The sequence below is a fragment of the Trematomus bernacchii genome, unplaced genomic scaffold, assembly GCF_902827165.1.
Source record: "Trematomus bernacchii unplaced genomic scaffold, fTreBer1.1, whole genome shotgun sequence".
In the NCBI taxonomy this organism is placed as follows: domain Eukaryota; kingdom Metazoa; phylum Chordata; class Actinopteri; order Perciformes; family Nototheniidae; genus Trematomus; species Trematomus bernacchii.
The window spans coordinates 1727660-1743949 of NW_022987609.1; the positions used below are offsets into that span (position 1 = coordinate 1727660).

The 16290-nt window shown below is 38.0% G+C and overlaps 1 protein-coding gene across 1 annotated transcript; it reads left to right on the forward strand.

Annotated features, from left to right (window-relative positions):
• Positions 1-661: 661 nt before the first annotated feature.
• On the forward strand, positions 662-15265 carry ada (adenosine deaminase). Its single transcript, XM_034131949.1, has 11 exons — positions 662-781; positions 3057-3118; positions 4012-4134; positions 6295-6438; positions 6878-6993; positions 8848-8972; positions 11223-11294; positions 11751-11852; positions 12419-12486; positions 12582-12711; positions 14334-15265. The coding sequence occupies exons 1-11, from the start codon at positions 662-664 to the stop codon at positions 14436-14438; spliced, it is 1167 nt and encodes a 388-aa protein (XP_033987840.1). The 3' UTR covers positions 14439-15265.
• The last annotated feature ends 1025 nt before the right edge of the window (positions 15266-16290 follow it).

The following is a 16290-nucleotide window of genomic DNA, read 5'->3' on the forward strand; positions in this document are numbered from 1 at the left end:
ACTTGATGTACAGTATGTGCATGTATAGATGTCTTTATAACCTACAGCATACGTGATTATAATTGGATTGACGTGTAGTAAATATATAATTTCTTTGCTATAACTGGCATCGAGTTCTACACATGAATCATAATTATTATAATGTAACATGATGACATTATGCAATGTATATTATTTACTATGTTTATATATGTGTAGGTCTATTTCAGCTTGTTCTACCTTTATTGACGTTTCTAATAGATGTATATCTTTCTACTGTTTCTATGTATATAATCACTGTATATGTTTTCATATTTGTTATAATATGAATGTATGTGCAATGCCTAATTATGCTACTATAACAAAACAATTTCTCACTTTTGGACCATTCAATTAAATCTGATCTAATGACAGTTACTTTTTGCAGCCTATACTTTACATACATACACTTTACGTTTAATTCTTGTTGACAGAATTAATTAACTCGACTTTAAAGCTCTCATCACATGGTTGCAAAGCTGCTGCCATAAAGGGCCGTTAATCCGTCCACCTGCAGAATACAAACATGTGTTGATCAAAAACACCGTGAACTTGCAGCTTCATCTTCAACAGACTCCGGTTTTCTAGGTGGCGGCTTTTTTTTTTTATTGCTGTTTGATAAACGAAGGCGTGTCCAGGAGTCATGCATATAATAGCCAGACGAGCTGCTGCAGGCTTCAGCTCTCTATGCTCCAGCAGACTCTCCGGCAGCAGGCTCTGTACGATGGCCCAATGTCAGGAAGTGGTATTCAACAAGCCAAAGGTACGTTATCAGCAGATGGAACAACAGTGACAGCATTAATGGTTAACATGTATAGGTATTTTGTATATAAGGGCGTACATTTTCCTGGTTTTACGCACGTTTTGACTGCCGTAATCTCTGTTTGGGTGCTCATGAACAAAACAATGACAAGAAAATGCTTTGAAACGTAAACAAAAACTAATTTGAGATTTTAAAAAAATACATTGGGCCATATAGAGCTTTCTGTTTGTGGTTTATTCCTCATTATAAAACACGGAAGCTTGCAGTTTGACATGTGACTACCCGGCTTTACACGCAACACACAGACACTGTGATGAACGAAAAACGCTTTTATTAGTGTTTTTCTTTTAATTGTGCAAGTAGACACACCTTTATCATTTTTGGTCTATATATATATATATATATATAATGTTTGCCATGGAGCAAATAAATAAGGCTGATTTTGTGAACTTGGATCCTTGTCTTCTGCATTAGCGTAATACAAGCTTGTGGGAATTCCTTTTAATTCAGGAGAGCTTATTCACACTGCAATACAAACACATACAGAAAAACATTATTACTGCATTATCTTTGCTTGAATTCTTTATGGTAGTTATTTTATTGGCTGGTATAGAGACAACTGGCTGTCATAACAATGCCTTGAAGTGAAATGCCCCTTTAGTTTACAGCTAGTGTAACCTTTGGAGTGCTGACTGAGCAGGCACCTGCTGACAGCTGATAAGAGACAGGCAATGACAAATTCACTAAAAAGTGAAGAGTGAAGTGGGCTCTGTTTCCACATTTTGTGTGTGTGAGAGAGAGAGAGAGAGAGAGAGAGAGAGAGAGAGAGAGAGAGAGAGAGAGAGAGAGAGAGAGAGAGAGAGAGAGAGAGAGAGAGAGAGAGAGAGAGAGAGAGAGAGAGAGAGAGAGAGAGAGAGAGAGAGAGATTCTATACATTTTCACAAATACAAAACTTAAATAAAAACGGATTCTGGTAGAAGGCAAAAGGTTTTATTGGTTGAGTTACAACTGTAATTTGGTGCGGTGCTTCTCATTAACTATACATGAACAATGTCATTAGTATACAATTACTTATATAAATCACCATATTGTGCTGCAGGAAGTGCAGTGTGTACTGAAAGTATCCTGGTGTTGTTTATGGGTTAACCGGCTGCACACTGTCTCATCACATCAGGCTTTTAAGGGAAGAAAATAGATGTAAGCAACATAGAGGCTCGAGCTGCTAACATATCTCTTCTTGGTGTAAACATTTTATCTCAAGATCTTTTCTAGTCTTTTACCACTCAGTTGGACACGGATGTAACACAAGCATGCTTTTGCTTTCTACAGTATATGAGCAGTGAGATAAGGAAGCAGATAAAATAGCAGTTGGTCATGCACGCTTATCGTTTATTTAATTATATATTAACAGCTTATTTCAGCATATTTTCTTGATTACTTAATGAATCATTTGTGACTCACATTGTATGAATATAGTGGGAAAAAGACCTTCTATTTGCAATTTATCTCCTCATATCCAAGGTAGTGCCTTTAAATGTTTTGTTTTCAACTAAAGTGGAAAGATACTCAATTTATTATAATACCAAACTGAACCAACAGCAAATATTAACATTTGTGGGCTTTTGTTGGTCGTTATTGTTTTGACTTTAAGATATAGTTATTTATTTATCATTGACTGCTCTTTTTAATCTCTATGGATCCAACATGTTTACTGACATTTTAACTAATGTTGAATTTAGTTTTAACATTCAGTTGTTCATCCACTCAGTGAAAAGTTATTAGTGAAAAAACAAGGGCCTTGAAGTTGGCAGCACTAAATTACTATCCCAAATAAAGTCTTGATGAAGCAGAAGAGAACAAGCTGCTTCTTATTCACAACCACACTCATTTTATTTTCTTCTTTCCAAACCACAACATTTGAATTCAATATCTGCTGTCAGATTTTGTTTCAGTTTGACCACACCCTGACTGATGTACACAAATAAGACTTCAGAGGAGAAGCGTAAATATATCTGTCATCTGTCTGAATAAATCAGAGCTCTCGGCGCTTGAAGGAGAGCCAGAACATTCAACTAGTTTAACCCTTCTCTGGCCTCGAACCACTCGCTGATCAGTCATGTCGCTGTATTCCCAATGGGTGGTAGCTAAAAGACTGAATTGCAATACCACCATCAAGGAACTCTTTGCTCTTTGACAGTTTTTTTCCTCTAATCTGTAGAACTACTTTTGATTGACAGGTTAATAAAATATTTTGGTTTATCTTCCTCCTCGACAGGTTGAGCTTCATGTGCACCTCGATGGAGCCATCCGGGTGAAGACCATTCTCGATGTTGCCAAGTGAGTTATTAAGAAAATATAATTGTTCCTTTATGAAGTTTGAAATGCTACTCCACCCGTTTGGTTGAATACAGTATTTATAGATATTAATAATGGATAAGGTAACTATAGAGCACCAGCTTATAGACATACTAGCATTTTAGAGATATAATGCTCGAGCCAATAAGCAATAGGAAATTAAAACTGCAAGTGCCCATAAAAGCCAAATTGATGAGCTAAAAGATGCTAAAGTGGTAAAGGGATAATACAGGATACATTGGGTCAAGATTCTCTGTGTGTAAAACATATTTGTTTGAGCAGCTTTAACTACAAAAGCTTCAAAACATCACACAACAGCAACCCACTGTTCAACTTTAAAGGGGCCCTTTTATGCTCTTATGGGGTTTTCCCTTTTCTTGTAGTGTGTAAACTAACTAAAGGTTTTTGTGCATGTAAATGGTGCGACTGCCTGAAACACCTCCATTTGTTTACTTCCTTTGTTTACTTCCTGAACATAGTGACGTCACTACGTAACACATGCGCTCCTATTGGCTAGCGCTCCGACACATTGAATATGATAAGCTAAGGGGCGGAACATCTCTAAGTGGTTGACCAATCACAACAGAGCTAACTAAACAACCAGCTAATCAATCGGAGCAGACAGGGCTCTGGTTTCAGACAGAGGGTGAAAAGAAGTGCTGCAGCACAGGCAAATAAAGAGCTTTTTGAACATTAAAGCATGGAGACATGTCACAGTTGAGGTACCAAATACTAATATGAACCTGAAAATGAAAATGATAAAAATAGGGCCCCTTTAAGAGTTTGTCGATTTTGGGATACATTTAAAATAAGTACACCTTTAAATGTAAAAACTGTCCCTGAACTGTTTCATTTTCCCCCTCACTTTTCTCCAGGAGACGCGGCATTCATCTGCCAGCAAACACCGAGGAGGAGATGACGCAGATTATTATCCTTGAAGAGCCGGCCACCCTCACGGAGTTCCTGGGGAAGTTTGCAACGTACATGCACGTGGTTGCGTAAGTGCTGACATGTTTCATTCAATGACTCAGTGTAATAGGTTTAATTATTCCCAAAGGTGTTTTCTTGCTGAACAGGTGACAGGGAGTGCAAAGAGCCAGATTGGAAGTGATTAAGAGTCAGGGTTCACCTTGTTAGTGTTGCAGGAATGTTTCTCCATCACCTGTATGAGGGTAAATGTCCAGGCAGCTAGCAACACACATGCACAGTTATATTATCTGAGTTAAGATGCATTTGAAGGGTTAAAAGCGGAGTGTGTAGTTTGTGATTGATGATGGGGGAGTGGATTTTAAATGCCAGACATGCGGAAAAGGAACACATAATTATCGAGATCAAGTGACACCCTGGCAACCAAACTAAGAGGAGAGTAGAGTCTTTCCGGAGTCTTATATTTAGTCCTCCAGTGACAGGGCTGCTGAACTGTTAAGAAAATACCAAATAAAGACACAAATAAAGCGACCAACATTGACGGTCTGTAGAGGCCGGGCTGCAGCGCGCAGTTCTGCTGAATGGCCCCTCTTGTATCGAGGCTCTTGAAAGCCCTGTGTCCAACAACATAGGGAACATGCTAGCTGAGTTTAGCGCATGCAGAATTGTTGTATAAGCTCAGTGGCTGATGTGTGTGCAGGGGGTTAATGAGAGGATGCTGGAGAACAACATGCATTCAGACCTGTGTGAATGCTGGAAGCTGTGTTGTACGTCATGTGATGTGGGAAAGGAAAGGGTGAAATGGAGCTGTGTTTTTTCTATTATTGTCACAACACTAAAGTGTATTGTCATCTGGCACAATCATGCCGGCAAGACAAACAAAAAATATTGCAGCTGAAAAATTTGAAAATTACAAGGTTGAGGTTTGAATGAAAATGTTTGTGGCGAGGAAGGGCGCCTGCAAAAAACACCATGTCTTTTTTAAAAAAAAATTGCACAGCTCTCCACTTTTAATTATATTATTTATTTATTTATCTTTTATCTGATATAATAGTCATCAAAATTGTTATATAATTGCTCTATTTTCCTCCTTTTACTACAACTTTTCCCTTTTTCTTTGTCTATTTATGCACCATTTAAACCATAGTAAGTGCCTCGTATGTGTAAGCCTACTTGGCAATGAACCCAATTCTGATCCTGATGTTGTTCAAATATTTTCTGGTTAGTTTCCTGATCGAGCAATGAATGAACCAATCGTTGCAGCTCTTACAAACATTCTTGCAAATGCATCAATTAGTATAAACGGTTGGCAAGGCTAACTTTATATGACACATTTTACTTTGCTGTGTTGTAATGGCCAATCAATCCTTAATGACCTGTGGCACGAACTAATGCTGCCTTTCTAATGCAATTTGAAGTATTTGTCAGAAGGGAAGCTGAATACATTTAATAAATCCTACTCTTCTAAAAGTCACACTAACCTCCATTTAGCAAAAACAATTCCCCAATCAGTTACATACAGTATTTCACTTTTCCCCGCTACCTCTTTAAATCCTTAAGTGTATGTGGAAAATAGTTTTAAATTAGTCCCATGAAACAGTATAAGCCTATTAGTGAGTCATAACTATTTGAAAGATGGTGCACATTTTTATGGTATTTAAATGAAATTAATGCTATGATATCAGTGACTGTTAATTATTATACTGCTAGATTTAAAAGCTATCATAGTTAAAAGGTCACATGTCATGCTTTTCCGGTTATTACCCGTCCCCTTGTGTGTTATGAAGGTTTTTCTGCATGTAAACGGTCTGCAGAGTCACAAACCCTCAAAGTACACCCTGTAGCAAGTAAAACTCTAACACAGAAAAGACCTGTCTATGCTGCCCCAAAACGCCTCGTTGGAGATTTTTATTTTTCCATTGTTTTCTTCCTGGGTACAGTGACGTGCCCTTACCCAAATGGACCCATTGGTCCAAATGGACCAATCCGTGGAGCTCCTCACACACACACACTCTTTTAGCGGTGAAAATCTGACACGCTGGGGGTGGGGTGCTAGTGGAGCCTCGCAGCACGGCAAAACTGTGGCGCGCTTACACTGTAGGTGTTTGGGGGGGGTGGGGATGCGGGTGCTAGTGGAGACTCGCAGATGGGGCTGCTGCAGCCCCCTCAGCACAGATAATCAGAGCCAAAGTTCAATGTCATTAATATTTTTGTTTTTTTGTTTTTTCCAGTGGAGACAGAGAGGCCATAAAGAGGATAGCCTATGAGTTTGTTGAAGACAAAGCCAAGGAGGGAGTGATTTATGTGGAGGTCAGATACAGCCCACATTTTCTGGCTAACACAAAAGTGGTTCCCATACCATGGGACCAGGAAGAGTAAGTCATTTCTGTAGTTTTTAATTGTTTTAGGCAGGGATATATTAAGCTTAACTCATTGCGTGTTTTTCAGAATCAGATCCTCTATTAGTTACACAGAGGGGAAATGTACATTGTTACAGCAAAAGTAAAGTGGCAAAATGTTAAATAAGAGATATGCATAAAGTATTGAAGATAAAAATTACACAAATTACAATTTACAAAAGTACACATCCAGGTGGACCACTATAAGTACAGTAACAGTATTTAAAGTGTAGCAAGTGTGATAGCATCCAGATAACAGTAGCACAAATAAAACTATATATTGCACAGTTATAACAGATTGTTTTACAGTAGTTGAATTGTCTAACTATGAGATAGCAGCCTGTACAAATAAATTATAAAGCAGTATTTATATGTATATTGCACATAAATCACAGTCATTGTTTCCTCCACTCAGAGGGGACCTGAGCCCGGACGAGGTGGTGCACCTGGTCAACGAGGGCCTCAGTGACGGGGAGCTGGCCTTCAATATCAAAGCCAGGTCCATTCTATGCTGCATGCGCCACATGCCAAGTAATGAACTGTTACCTGTCTGCCCAAACATCTTTGTGAGATAAGGCTCCTAATGTACTGTCTTCTGCGCTGTCTCTAAGCTGTTGTTATTAGATAATGAGCAAGAGCAACACAGAAAGACAGAAAAAGCAATATGCTCAAAATGACAATGCTTACATGTGGATTTGAAGCTGGTTTAATTTACATGTTTACTAACTAAGTTTAGCGTGTTAGCATTCTAGCACTTGCTAATTAGCGTTAACAAAAAATACAGAAGGTAATTTTATTACTATTGTGGGTATTTGGTTGAAAATGAAATTTTGCCTTGATAGTGGCGCAAGATGAAATGTCGGGCGATCACCAAGTTTTTAGGATATATCCTCTGGGGACTATGAATGTCTCTACTATGTATCATAGCAGTCCATTCAATAGTTCTTAACATATTTATGTTAAAGAAAAGAAAATGGTTGGTGGCATTAGAGAATAAATCAGGTGTCAAAATTCATAAGTATTCATCCTCGGGGGATATGTAATGTTGAAGCAATTTTTTGACAACCAATAGTTGTTGATATATTTAAATCTGGACTAAAATTGTGAACCAAAGATCAAAAGACTGAAAATGCCAACCCTAGCTAATGAGAAGTCAATGTTCTGCAGATTACATAGGACAGTGCATATACAGTATTAGTACTTTAAGTGGTTGCTAATAGTGTTGGTCCAACATGACAACAGCAGTGCCAAAATACTTTCTGCAGTCTTTAAGCTGCACAAGTTAAAGTAACTGTTGTAACACAAGAAGGGGCTGTAGTCACAAATCTGTTGCAAATCAGAATCTGGTTAGTTGCCAAATAGGTTTTCACATATAAGGAATTTATTTTGGGTATTGGTTCATAGCATGGACCTAATTGGAGAAACATTTAACTAAATAATGAAAGCAAGTTATATACAAATCAAGTAACATGGAAGATTACAGTAAAAATATTTAAAATATGTGTATACAAATGTGCTCTGCTCCATTTATGCAGCTGTTTCCTGTGTAGCCCAGCAGCCAAGTGCAGTTAATATCTGCCATTCTGGTTTTCACATTACAGCTCTTGCAAAAACATGTTGTAATATTATCCCACAGTGACCGATTACATCTTTATGTAACAGACTTCCTGAACGTATTGAGGATATCTGATTTTGGTATTATACTGCTGATGAGAAGTGCTATTTTAGGATGATTGTTTAAGCTATAGCATTAATATATGGAGCCAAGTAGGTGCTAAAGCAGTAGGCTATCTTTTATATAAACTAATCTAGATTAAGTGTATATGGTGATCTTTGATGTATGAAAAGTTTTGGTTTTGTAAAAGTAGGTTATGTTTCATACATGTAATCAAAGCCAAGATGTGAGAGGAGAAAATAAAGGAATATTTATGCTAAATTACTTTTCTGCCTAGAGTTAAATGAGAACACTGATACAAATCTCATGTCTGTTAGGTACCAGCTAGCTTAGCTTAGCAGGAACGACTAGAACAAGTAGGAAGTAGCTAGCTTGGCCCTGTTACAAATTGCAAAGTCAGCCTAAATTAAGCTAAACTAAGCTAAGCTAGCTGGCGGTAGTTTCATATTTACCATATAGACATGAGAGTGCTATCAAATTTCTCATCTAACTCTTGGAAACAAAGCTAAAAAGCACACTACCCAAAATGTCTGCTATTCCTTTTAGACAAACACAGCTACTTCCACATGTCTTGTGCTTGTCATAGATGTAGATTGATGCAAATGGATGAAGCATGATGTTTTGACTATCATCACATTTAATAATTTGCATGTTTTTTAGTTGACAGGACTTTACTGATTAGTAATATGTGTGTGTTTTAAATTCTCCAGGCTGGTCCATGGACATTGTGGAGCTGTGTAAGAAATATCAGCACGAAGGAGTGGTTGCCATTGATCTGGCAGGTGACGAGTCCCTAAACTGTGAAGGCAATCCAGAGCACAGGAAGGCCTACGAGGTGAGCGTGTGAACACATCAACATAATACTAAAAGACAGTTTTACGCATGAGGGAGTTTAAATATGTTTTTGTTTCATTCTTTGGTGTGTCTGGTATAAGTCATAGCCTAATAAGTCAAACACAATAACTTAGCAACAACAGCAACAATAGAGCTGACAACAACTGCTGCATCAACAAGAGCTGAGTGTTTTGTGCTTGTATGTGTTATGTGTGTATATGCATCATTTCTACTGATAGTATATTGCACTATTATGAGGTTGTAAAAACCTTTTAAAGTCCACCTCATGTTCCCACAGGCTGCATGCTATCGGAAATATGATTGAGTTGTATTGCTCCAACAACTTTCAGGAATCCTAAGGCAATTTTGTAAAGGTGTGTTTTGTGGCTACAGAGAGGACGGGTTTCGCTTTCGGAGAGTCAAGACTGAAATCTATGACCACTATTGCTTGCCCTTTAATCTTGGCTAAAGTGTAGGTTAGCATGTTAGCTCAAATGTTAGCCTCATTAAGTCACCACATTACCTTGGCTGTAGACGCCATCAACTATCAACTATTAATGTGCTGATACCATTTCTCAGACTTTTTTTTTGTCAAAGCACTTAAGATATTCATTGCTATCGGGATGTTAAGAGCATTCCATGGAATATAACAAAAAGTGTATCTCGAGCCGGTTTCTCAAACTTACCTACCCCATCTTTAAAGCTGACACACAGTTTTACTTCTCTACCTTTAACTGTCTCAAACCAATGAGGCCTTAAATGTCTTTATCTGTAACCAACACAGAGCTGAAGTAAAACCTAATACTCTTAAACTATTTCCTCTTAAGCACCGACTGCTCTCAGGAAAAATCCAATTTAGTTTTCAGCCAGCATTTATTGATTAATTCAGAGAGTACCTCAGTAGTAAATCAATTTGGCCTGTCAGACTATAATGAATGCAGTAGATTAATCACTTAATACACTACAGCGCACGACGTGACCTGAAATGAAATGTATGGAAAAAGGATAGGTGATGTCAACACAGAGACAGTTTGTATTATTTCAGCCATTACCGTATACATGATATAAGTGGAGGAAGTGTCCTATAGACATCTTGGCGGTACTGGTGATTAGCTTTGGTATTCTGTTATTACAAGTTTCGTTATGTGTGTAGTGCGTTGACGTAATAGTGTAGAGGGGAAAAGATGGACAGTAAAAACTGAATGAATTCTTGACTTATGAGTCCTTTGCCTCCAAGTGACTCATACTTGAGATAGAAAACCAACCAGGATTTATTAATGGGTGTCTTTCAATAGAGTGTGTAGGTATGAAGTTGTGCATTCATAAGGATTTTTTTATACTCTTGCAACCTGTCAAACGTCATTTGCGTCAATTAATTGGTCAAATATGAACAAAATGACAATAAAATCAAATTAATGGAGTTGAGAGATTGTAACTGCAGATGTTGCTGACATTCTGTTGATTAGCTCTTTATCAATCAAGAGCAATAATGCCATAAAACCATTTAAGGCACGTGATCACACTAAATTAAATATGCAAAATCAGTATTGTTTTAAATTGTTTCTGATTGTTTTAATTGAAATACTTTTTATAACTTTATTGAATTCTGGTTACTTTGTCCGCATATGTGTTTTTACGAATGTATAGTGACTGGAATATGTGTGTGAAGTGCAATTCATGTGTGTTTGTTTGTATGATTCATTAAATAATTTAGTGTTTACTTTTCTTATGTTTAATGAATAAATCATGTTATTTTGTAGGTTCCTTTTTAAGTACTGGGTTATATCTGGTGTGGATAAGTGCGTCATAATTACATAATGCGTTTACTTTCCAACTATATTATACATATTGTGCAATTCTCCAGAAATGTGTTTTCACTATGTGAAGTTTAGTGAGGTTTTGAAATCCTGTCAAGCAGCATCGATTAATGGAAGAGAAAATAAACAAGCTTCAATAATTAACAAGAAGCAGAACTCAACGAGCAGAGTCCACACACTAATATTGAAAGTTATCTTCATAACTACATGACCTCAAGATATCTGCAGATTCGCAACACACAGTGTGTCAAAGGTTAAGAACGCAAAGATGAAAACATCTTCATGCACAAACCAGAGGGCTCGTTGTGCAACATCTTTTTTCACAATGAAACAAATTAAGTTAGCACAACAATGTAATGTGATGCTGGAGTACTGCAGATGTGAAACCCAGATGTTTTGTTGCTGACGTATTTCACGATTGATTTTGTTGACAGGAAGCAGTGCGCTGTGGGATCCACAGAACGGTCCACGCAGGAGAGGTGGGCCCGCCGTCTGTGGTGAAGGAGGTGAGCGAGCAACAATAACACGAGACATTACTGAACTCCATATCTAATGAGAACTTAAGTGTCTCAGCAACTTAGCAAAACAATGAAATCATGCACACAATGGAAATCAGTTAAGCGGCTATTGGAGGCAGGGATCCAAAAGAAACAAGAAGCTGGTCAGTTGAAGATTTAGTGTGTCTGGAAAATGCATTGCACTGGTCACCAATTACAATTAAAATGTGAATGCATGAGTGTGGAAGCTGCTGTGTCTCGGCCTCCTTAGTGTAAAACTACAGTATGTCTCACTCCCATAATAAGTAGCCACTTTCTAAGAAAGCCATTCGACAGGTCAGATGTGCCACAGCAGTTGCTTCTAGAAATAGCCTGCAGATTCTGCTGACATTAACAAGATGGAGGGATTTCTTTCTTTGTGGATCATAACCTTTTGCCTCCTAACCCCTGTCCTGACATTTTTAGGCTGTAGAAGTGCTGAAAGCTGAACGCGTTGGACACGGTTACAGAACCCTGGAAGACCAAGTTTTGTACAAGAACCTGCTGGCTCAGAACATGCACTTCGAGGTGAGGAAATGTCCAGAATAAATACAGTTTTCATCACATCTGTATTACCAACAATGTTGTTAATAATTGCAAAAATGAGCCTGTTATTGCCCTGTCTATCGTTAACCGTGGATCATTTGTATCATTATCAGAAGATTTTTTTTATCATGTACTTACAACTATATACTGGTATGGAAAACAGTGATATACTGACCTCTAGTGGAACCTCCACTGTCATAGCTGACGGAAAAACAACAGCAGCAAATGTATGGAAATGCAAATGATTATTAGAATCTTCCAATAGTCACATGCATGTACACACCAGGGCAAACACAGTGAAAATTAGACTCTACTTTAATCCCACTTAGTATTAAGTGGCAGCTATTATATACACAACACCTGGGGAGCATTGAAGGGTTTGCTGGCGGTGCCCAGGAGGTGAACTGATTATCTCAAAGTACAAGCCGAGTCTCCGTTATTGGTCCTTTGCGGGACTTGAATCGGCGACCCTCTGCTTTCCAAAGCAAGTCCCTACAGACTGAGCCCCGTTATGTTACTCAGTGCTTCCTGTGCTGCTCCCATTGCAGGTGTGTCCTATTTCCAGTAAGCTGACAGGTGCCTGCGACCCAGACTTCACCAAGCATCCTGCCATCACGTGAGCTGTCTTTATTTTAAATGGCAGTCTGGTAAATATATCTTGCATTAAAGCAGTATTTAATTTAATTGGATGTAATGGTTTCCTTTCTTCAGGTTCAGGAAGGACAAAGCTAATTACTCTTTGAATACAGATGACCCTCTGATCTTTAACTCAAGCCTGCACCTCGACTACAGCACCGCGGACAAATACATGGGATTCACCGAGGAGGAATTCAAACGACTGGTGAGATCAAATGCATGAATAATTACCGCAGGATGAAGGCATTTGAATATGGGTTGAAATGATAGCATGGGGTGTAGACGTCCTCTGAATGCTAATGCCTTTCTCTGTTGCTAATTAACACAGGAACGAAAGAAGTGTTCCAAAGCCTCAGATTAATAATTTAATATCAATGTATTTTGAAGAATTGTGCTTCACATCCAGACTCCCTTAGGTTTGCCTATGGATTGACGCTGAAATGACATATTAGAAAACACTCCAATTTCATTTCCTGCCAAGAATTAGATGAACAGTTTGATACCACTCATATACAGTATGAAGTACAGATATGAATCTACAGCAAGAGGAGGGTTAGTGAACAGAGGAGGAAACAGCTATCCCATCCCTGTCCAAATGTAATGAAATCTGCCCACCTTTACTATAACATTATAATCTGGTTTTATGTATTGAAACTGTAAAATGTGGTTTATAGGTGGGTAATATGTCGATTAGCAGGCCTACGAGTCAAACTATGATTCTCTAAGTACCCCTCTCGTTTTGGTTTTATCACATTTAGGGCAGCATCTAGAAGCCATAGAAATTATAACTGGAATAAAAGAGGAAGTCTGGTGAAAAGTAGAGTCCACAGAGGATGGAAAAAACAGAGGACTTTCAACCAGGAGGCCCTTGTTTGTGTACATAACTAAACCAATTTACCTTTAAGAAACAAATGTATGTCATTTGGTATCCTACTTAACTTACATATGTAACTTTAGTTGAGTATGCTAACAAACATACTTATTTTAACTCAAACGTTCTTTTTCTAAATCTAGCCAAGAAGTTCTGAATAAATTCACAGTCAGTCATCAGACTACCCTGCACATTCAAAAGAAACAGCAGGAGGTCCTCACCAAGTGTTCATATGCTGAGAGTTGAGAGAGAGTGTGTTGAATTGTAATCACTTTGTTCAGCCTATACATCGCTACCTTTAAGAAACAAATTTACGTCATTTGGTATCCTACTTAACTTCCATATGTAACTTTAGTCGAGTATGCTAACAAACATACTTATTTTAACTCAAACGTTCTTTTTCTAAATCTAGCCAAGAAGTTCTGAATAAATTCACAGTCAGTCATCAGACTACCCTGCACATTCAAAAGAAACAGCAGGAGGTCCTCACCAAGTGTTCATATGCTGAGAGTTGAGAGAGAGTGTGTTGAATTGTAATCACTTTGTTCAGCCTATACATCGTCTCTGTGTAGTCCCTTTTCCTTTGTCCCTAAGAAAAGTGATTGCATCTTACTTAAAAAGGGACTTTTCCAAGTTGGAAGTCCTGCATTTGGATGTTTGGTTTGGTTCATTACAAAATTAGCCTGTACAAGCTTAGTTTACAAGGTTTAACAGCTATTACATCGTGGTGTTTTCTGTGAATTTTAGGAAGGGAGTAACACACTGCGAGTCATAGCAGATTCGTATTTGCTGTTTGGATGTACTGAATGCCTCTTGTTGGCAGATTTAGTTATCGTTGTACTACAGGTTTAGATTTGGCTGGCTAAGCTAAATGGCTACAGGCACAGAGATGAGAGTGACATCAAATCATAGCAGCACACAAAATGTTAACCTATTTGCCTCCTTGTGTGTTGTAGAACATCAATTCTGCCGAGTCGAGCTTCCTGCCTGAGGAGGAGAAGAAGGATCTCGTCCAGAGACTGCACGAGGCCTACGGGACGATAAAGTCGACCGCCTTTTAAAAATCTGAAGAAGGAGGAAGGAGGAAACGTGACCTAACCCAGGGACAAATCGCTCTGAACCCTTTATCTCCTGACCTGACACCATGGGATGTCCTCATTTGTAACCTACCTAATATCTCAAAAATGCTCTATATCATATGCCTTCACATCACATATTTGTTCATCACCAGCTTGTGTTTTGTCAGTATCCTACCATCAAAGTACTTATATATACCTTTTTATACTTTAGTTTACATGACACTTTCCACAGGATGTCATGGTGCTCTGCAAAGTTAAGAATAATACGGGTGCTTTGTGTTTTTAAAGCCAATTTTGTTTATATGAAAGCATTTTTCATCTTGTGTTTACAACCTGTTGTTATAAAGAGAATCAGGGAAGCTTTTTAATGCACAACTACTTAAGTTTTTAACATTTTGTCAGCACGTAAGTGAGGGATAAGGTTGGTAATTTGACGTTAAAGGAGGATAATAGAGGAATGTAATACTTATGATTTACTGTGAATATCCATTGTTTGGTTAAAGGGAGAAGTGAGGAAATCCAGTGTCAGAAACCTGTCATTTTTGCCCTTCACACCATAAACAGCTCAATACCAAAAGTGAAGTCTTACATTTGAACACTAGGGGGCGCACTACGGTCACCTAGCTGGACAAACCAGTGTCTTAATGTGGTTTAGCATATCATAATTACTCAATTATTTTTGATGTATATGCTTATCTAAAATATCTCTTTTTCATTTCACTTATTAAAAAAAGCACTTATATTTTTAAAACACATGTATGACATGTATGGAAAGCATATTTGAATATAATAAACAAGGTTTTAAGATGTTCCTGCATGTCTGTCTGTTTGTTTATTAAAACATATTTTTAGGTCAGTCCTATATAAGTTTCTTCACTATAAAAAAAAGTCACTACAGAGGTTTTTAAGTGATTACCACGATTAAGAGAGTTAGCTCAAGCCTGACACTAAGAGATATTGTAAAATAAAACAGATCTTTATCTTTACAGCTCCTTCAACCTCTGCTCTTCATATACAAAGAGATTAATGGGAGCATTGGGACCATGCTAGTCCGAAATATGTAAACACTTCCTGTCTGCGACTGGGCTCGTGTACACGAAGGCTGCATACAATAATATTTATGGCTCTGGAACGGATCATTCTAACGCTAGGGTGCGAAATATGGTCACCTAGCTGTACAAACCACAGTGTCTTAATGTGGTGTAGCAGCATATGGAGGCGTGTGGCGCCGTGGGTTAGTGCGCTGATCTTCGAATCAGGGGATAGCAAGTTCGAGTCCCACTGCAGTCAGCATGTCGTTGTGTCCCTGAGACACTTCACGCCAAATTGCTCCTGTGGGGATTGTCCACAGTACTGAGTATGTAAGTCGCTTTGGATAAAAGCGTCTAACATGTGATGTAATATCCTAATTACTCAGTTATTCTAATGTATATATTTATTTAAAATATCTCTTTTTAAAATGTCACATATACAAAATAACTTTAATGTATGACTCACACTTATGGAAAGCATTTTTGAATATAATAAATAGGTGTTGAGGTCTCCGTCTTTTTTATGCTGATAATATACAGTTACTACAAATATCAGTCATTCGAATTTCATACTAAAAAACTAACTTTATTATTTGCCCCTTTTGTTTGTTCACCATGTAAAGCGGCCTTGGGTCCCTTGAAAGGCGCTATACAAATGTCATCTATTCTTCTTATTATTATGCTATGAGATAATGCAATAAAAACAGATCTTTATCCCTACAGCTCTTAAATCCTCTGTTTCTCTACGTATAAAAGGAGATAAATGGGAACACTGGGACCATGCTAGGTGGAAACGTAAACAC

Bases quoted from the DNA above. Each gene is read 5' to 3' on its own strand.
- ada (XM_034131949.1), top strand. From the start codon at position 662: ATGCATATAATAGCCAGACGAGCTGCTGCAGGCTTCAGCTCTCTATGC. The intron at 8,973-11,222 runs GTGAGCGTGTGA...TTTTGTTGACAG, and splicing joins AGCACAGGAAGGCCTACGAG to GAAGCAGTGCGCTGTGGGAT. The intron at 11,295-11,750 runs GTGAGCGAGCAA...TGACATTTTTAG, and splicing joins CGCCGTCTGTGGTGAAGGAG to GCTGTAGAAGTGCTGAAAGC.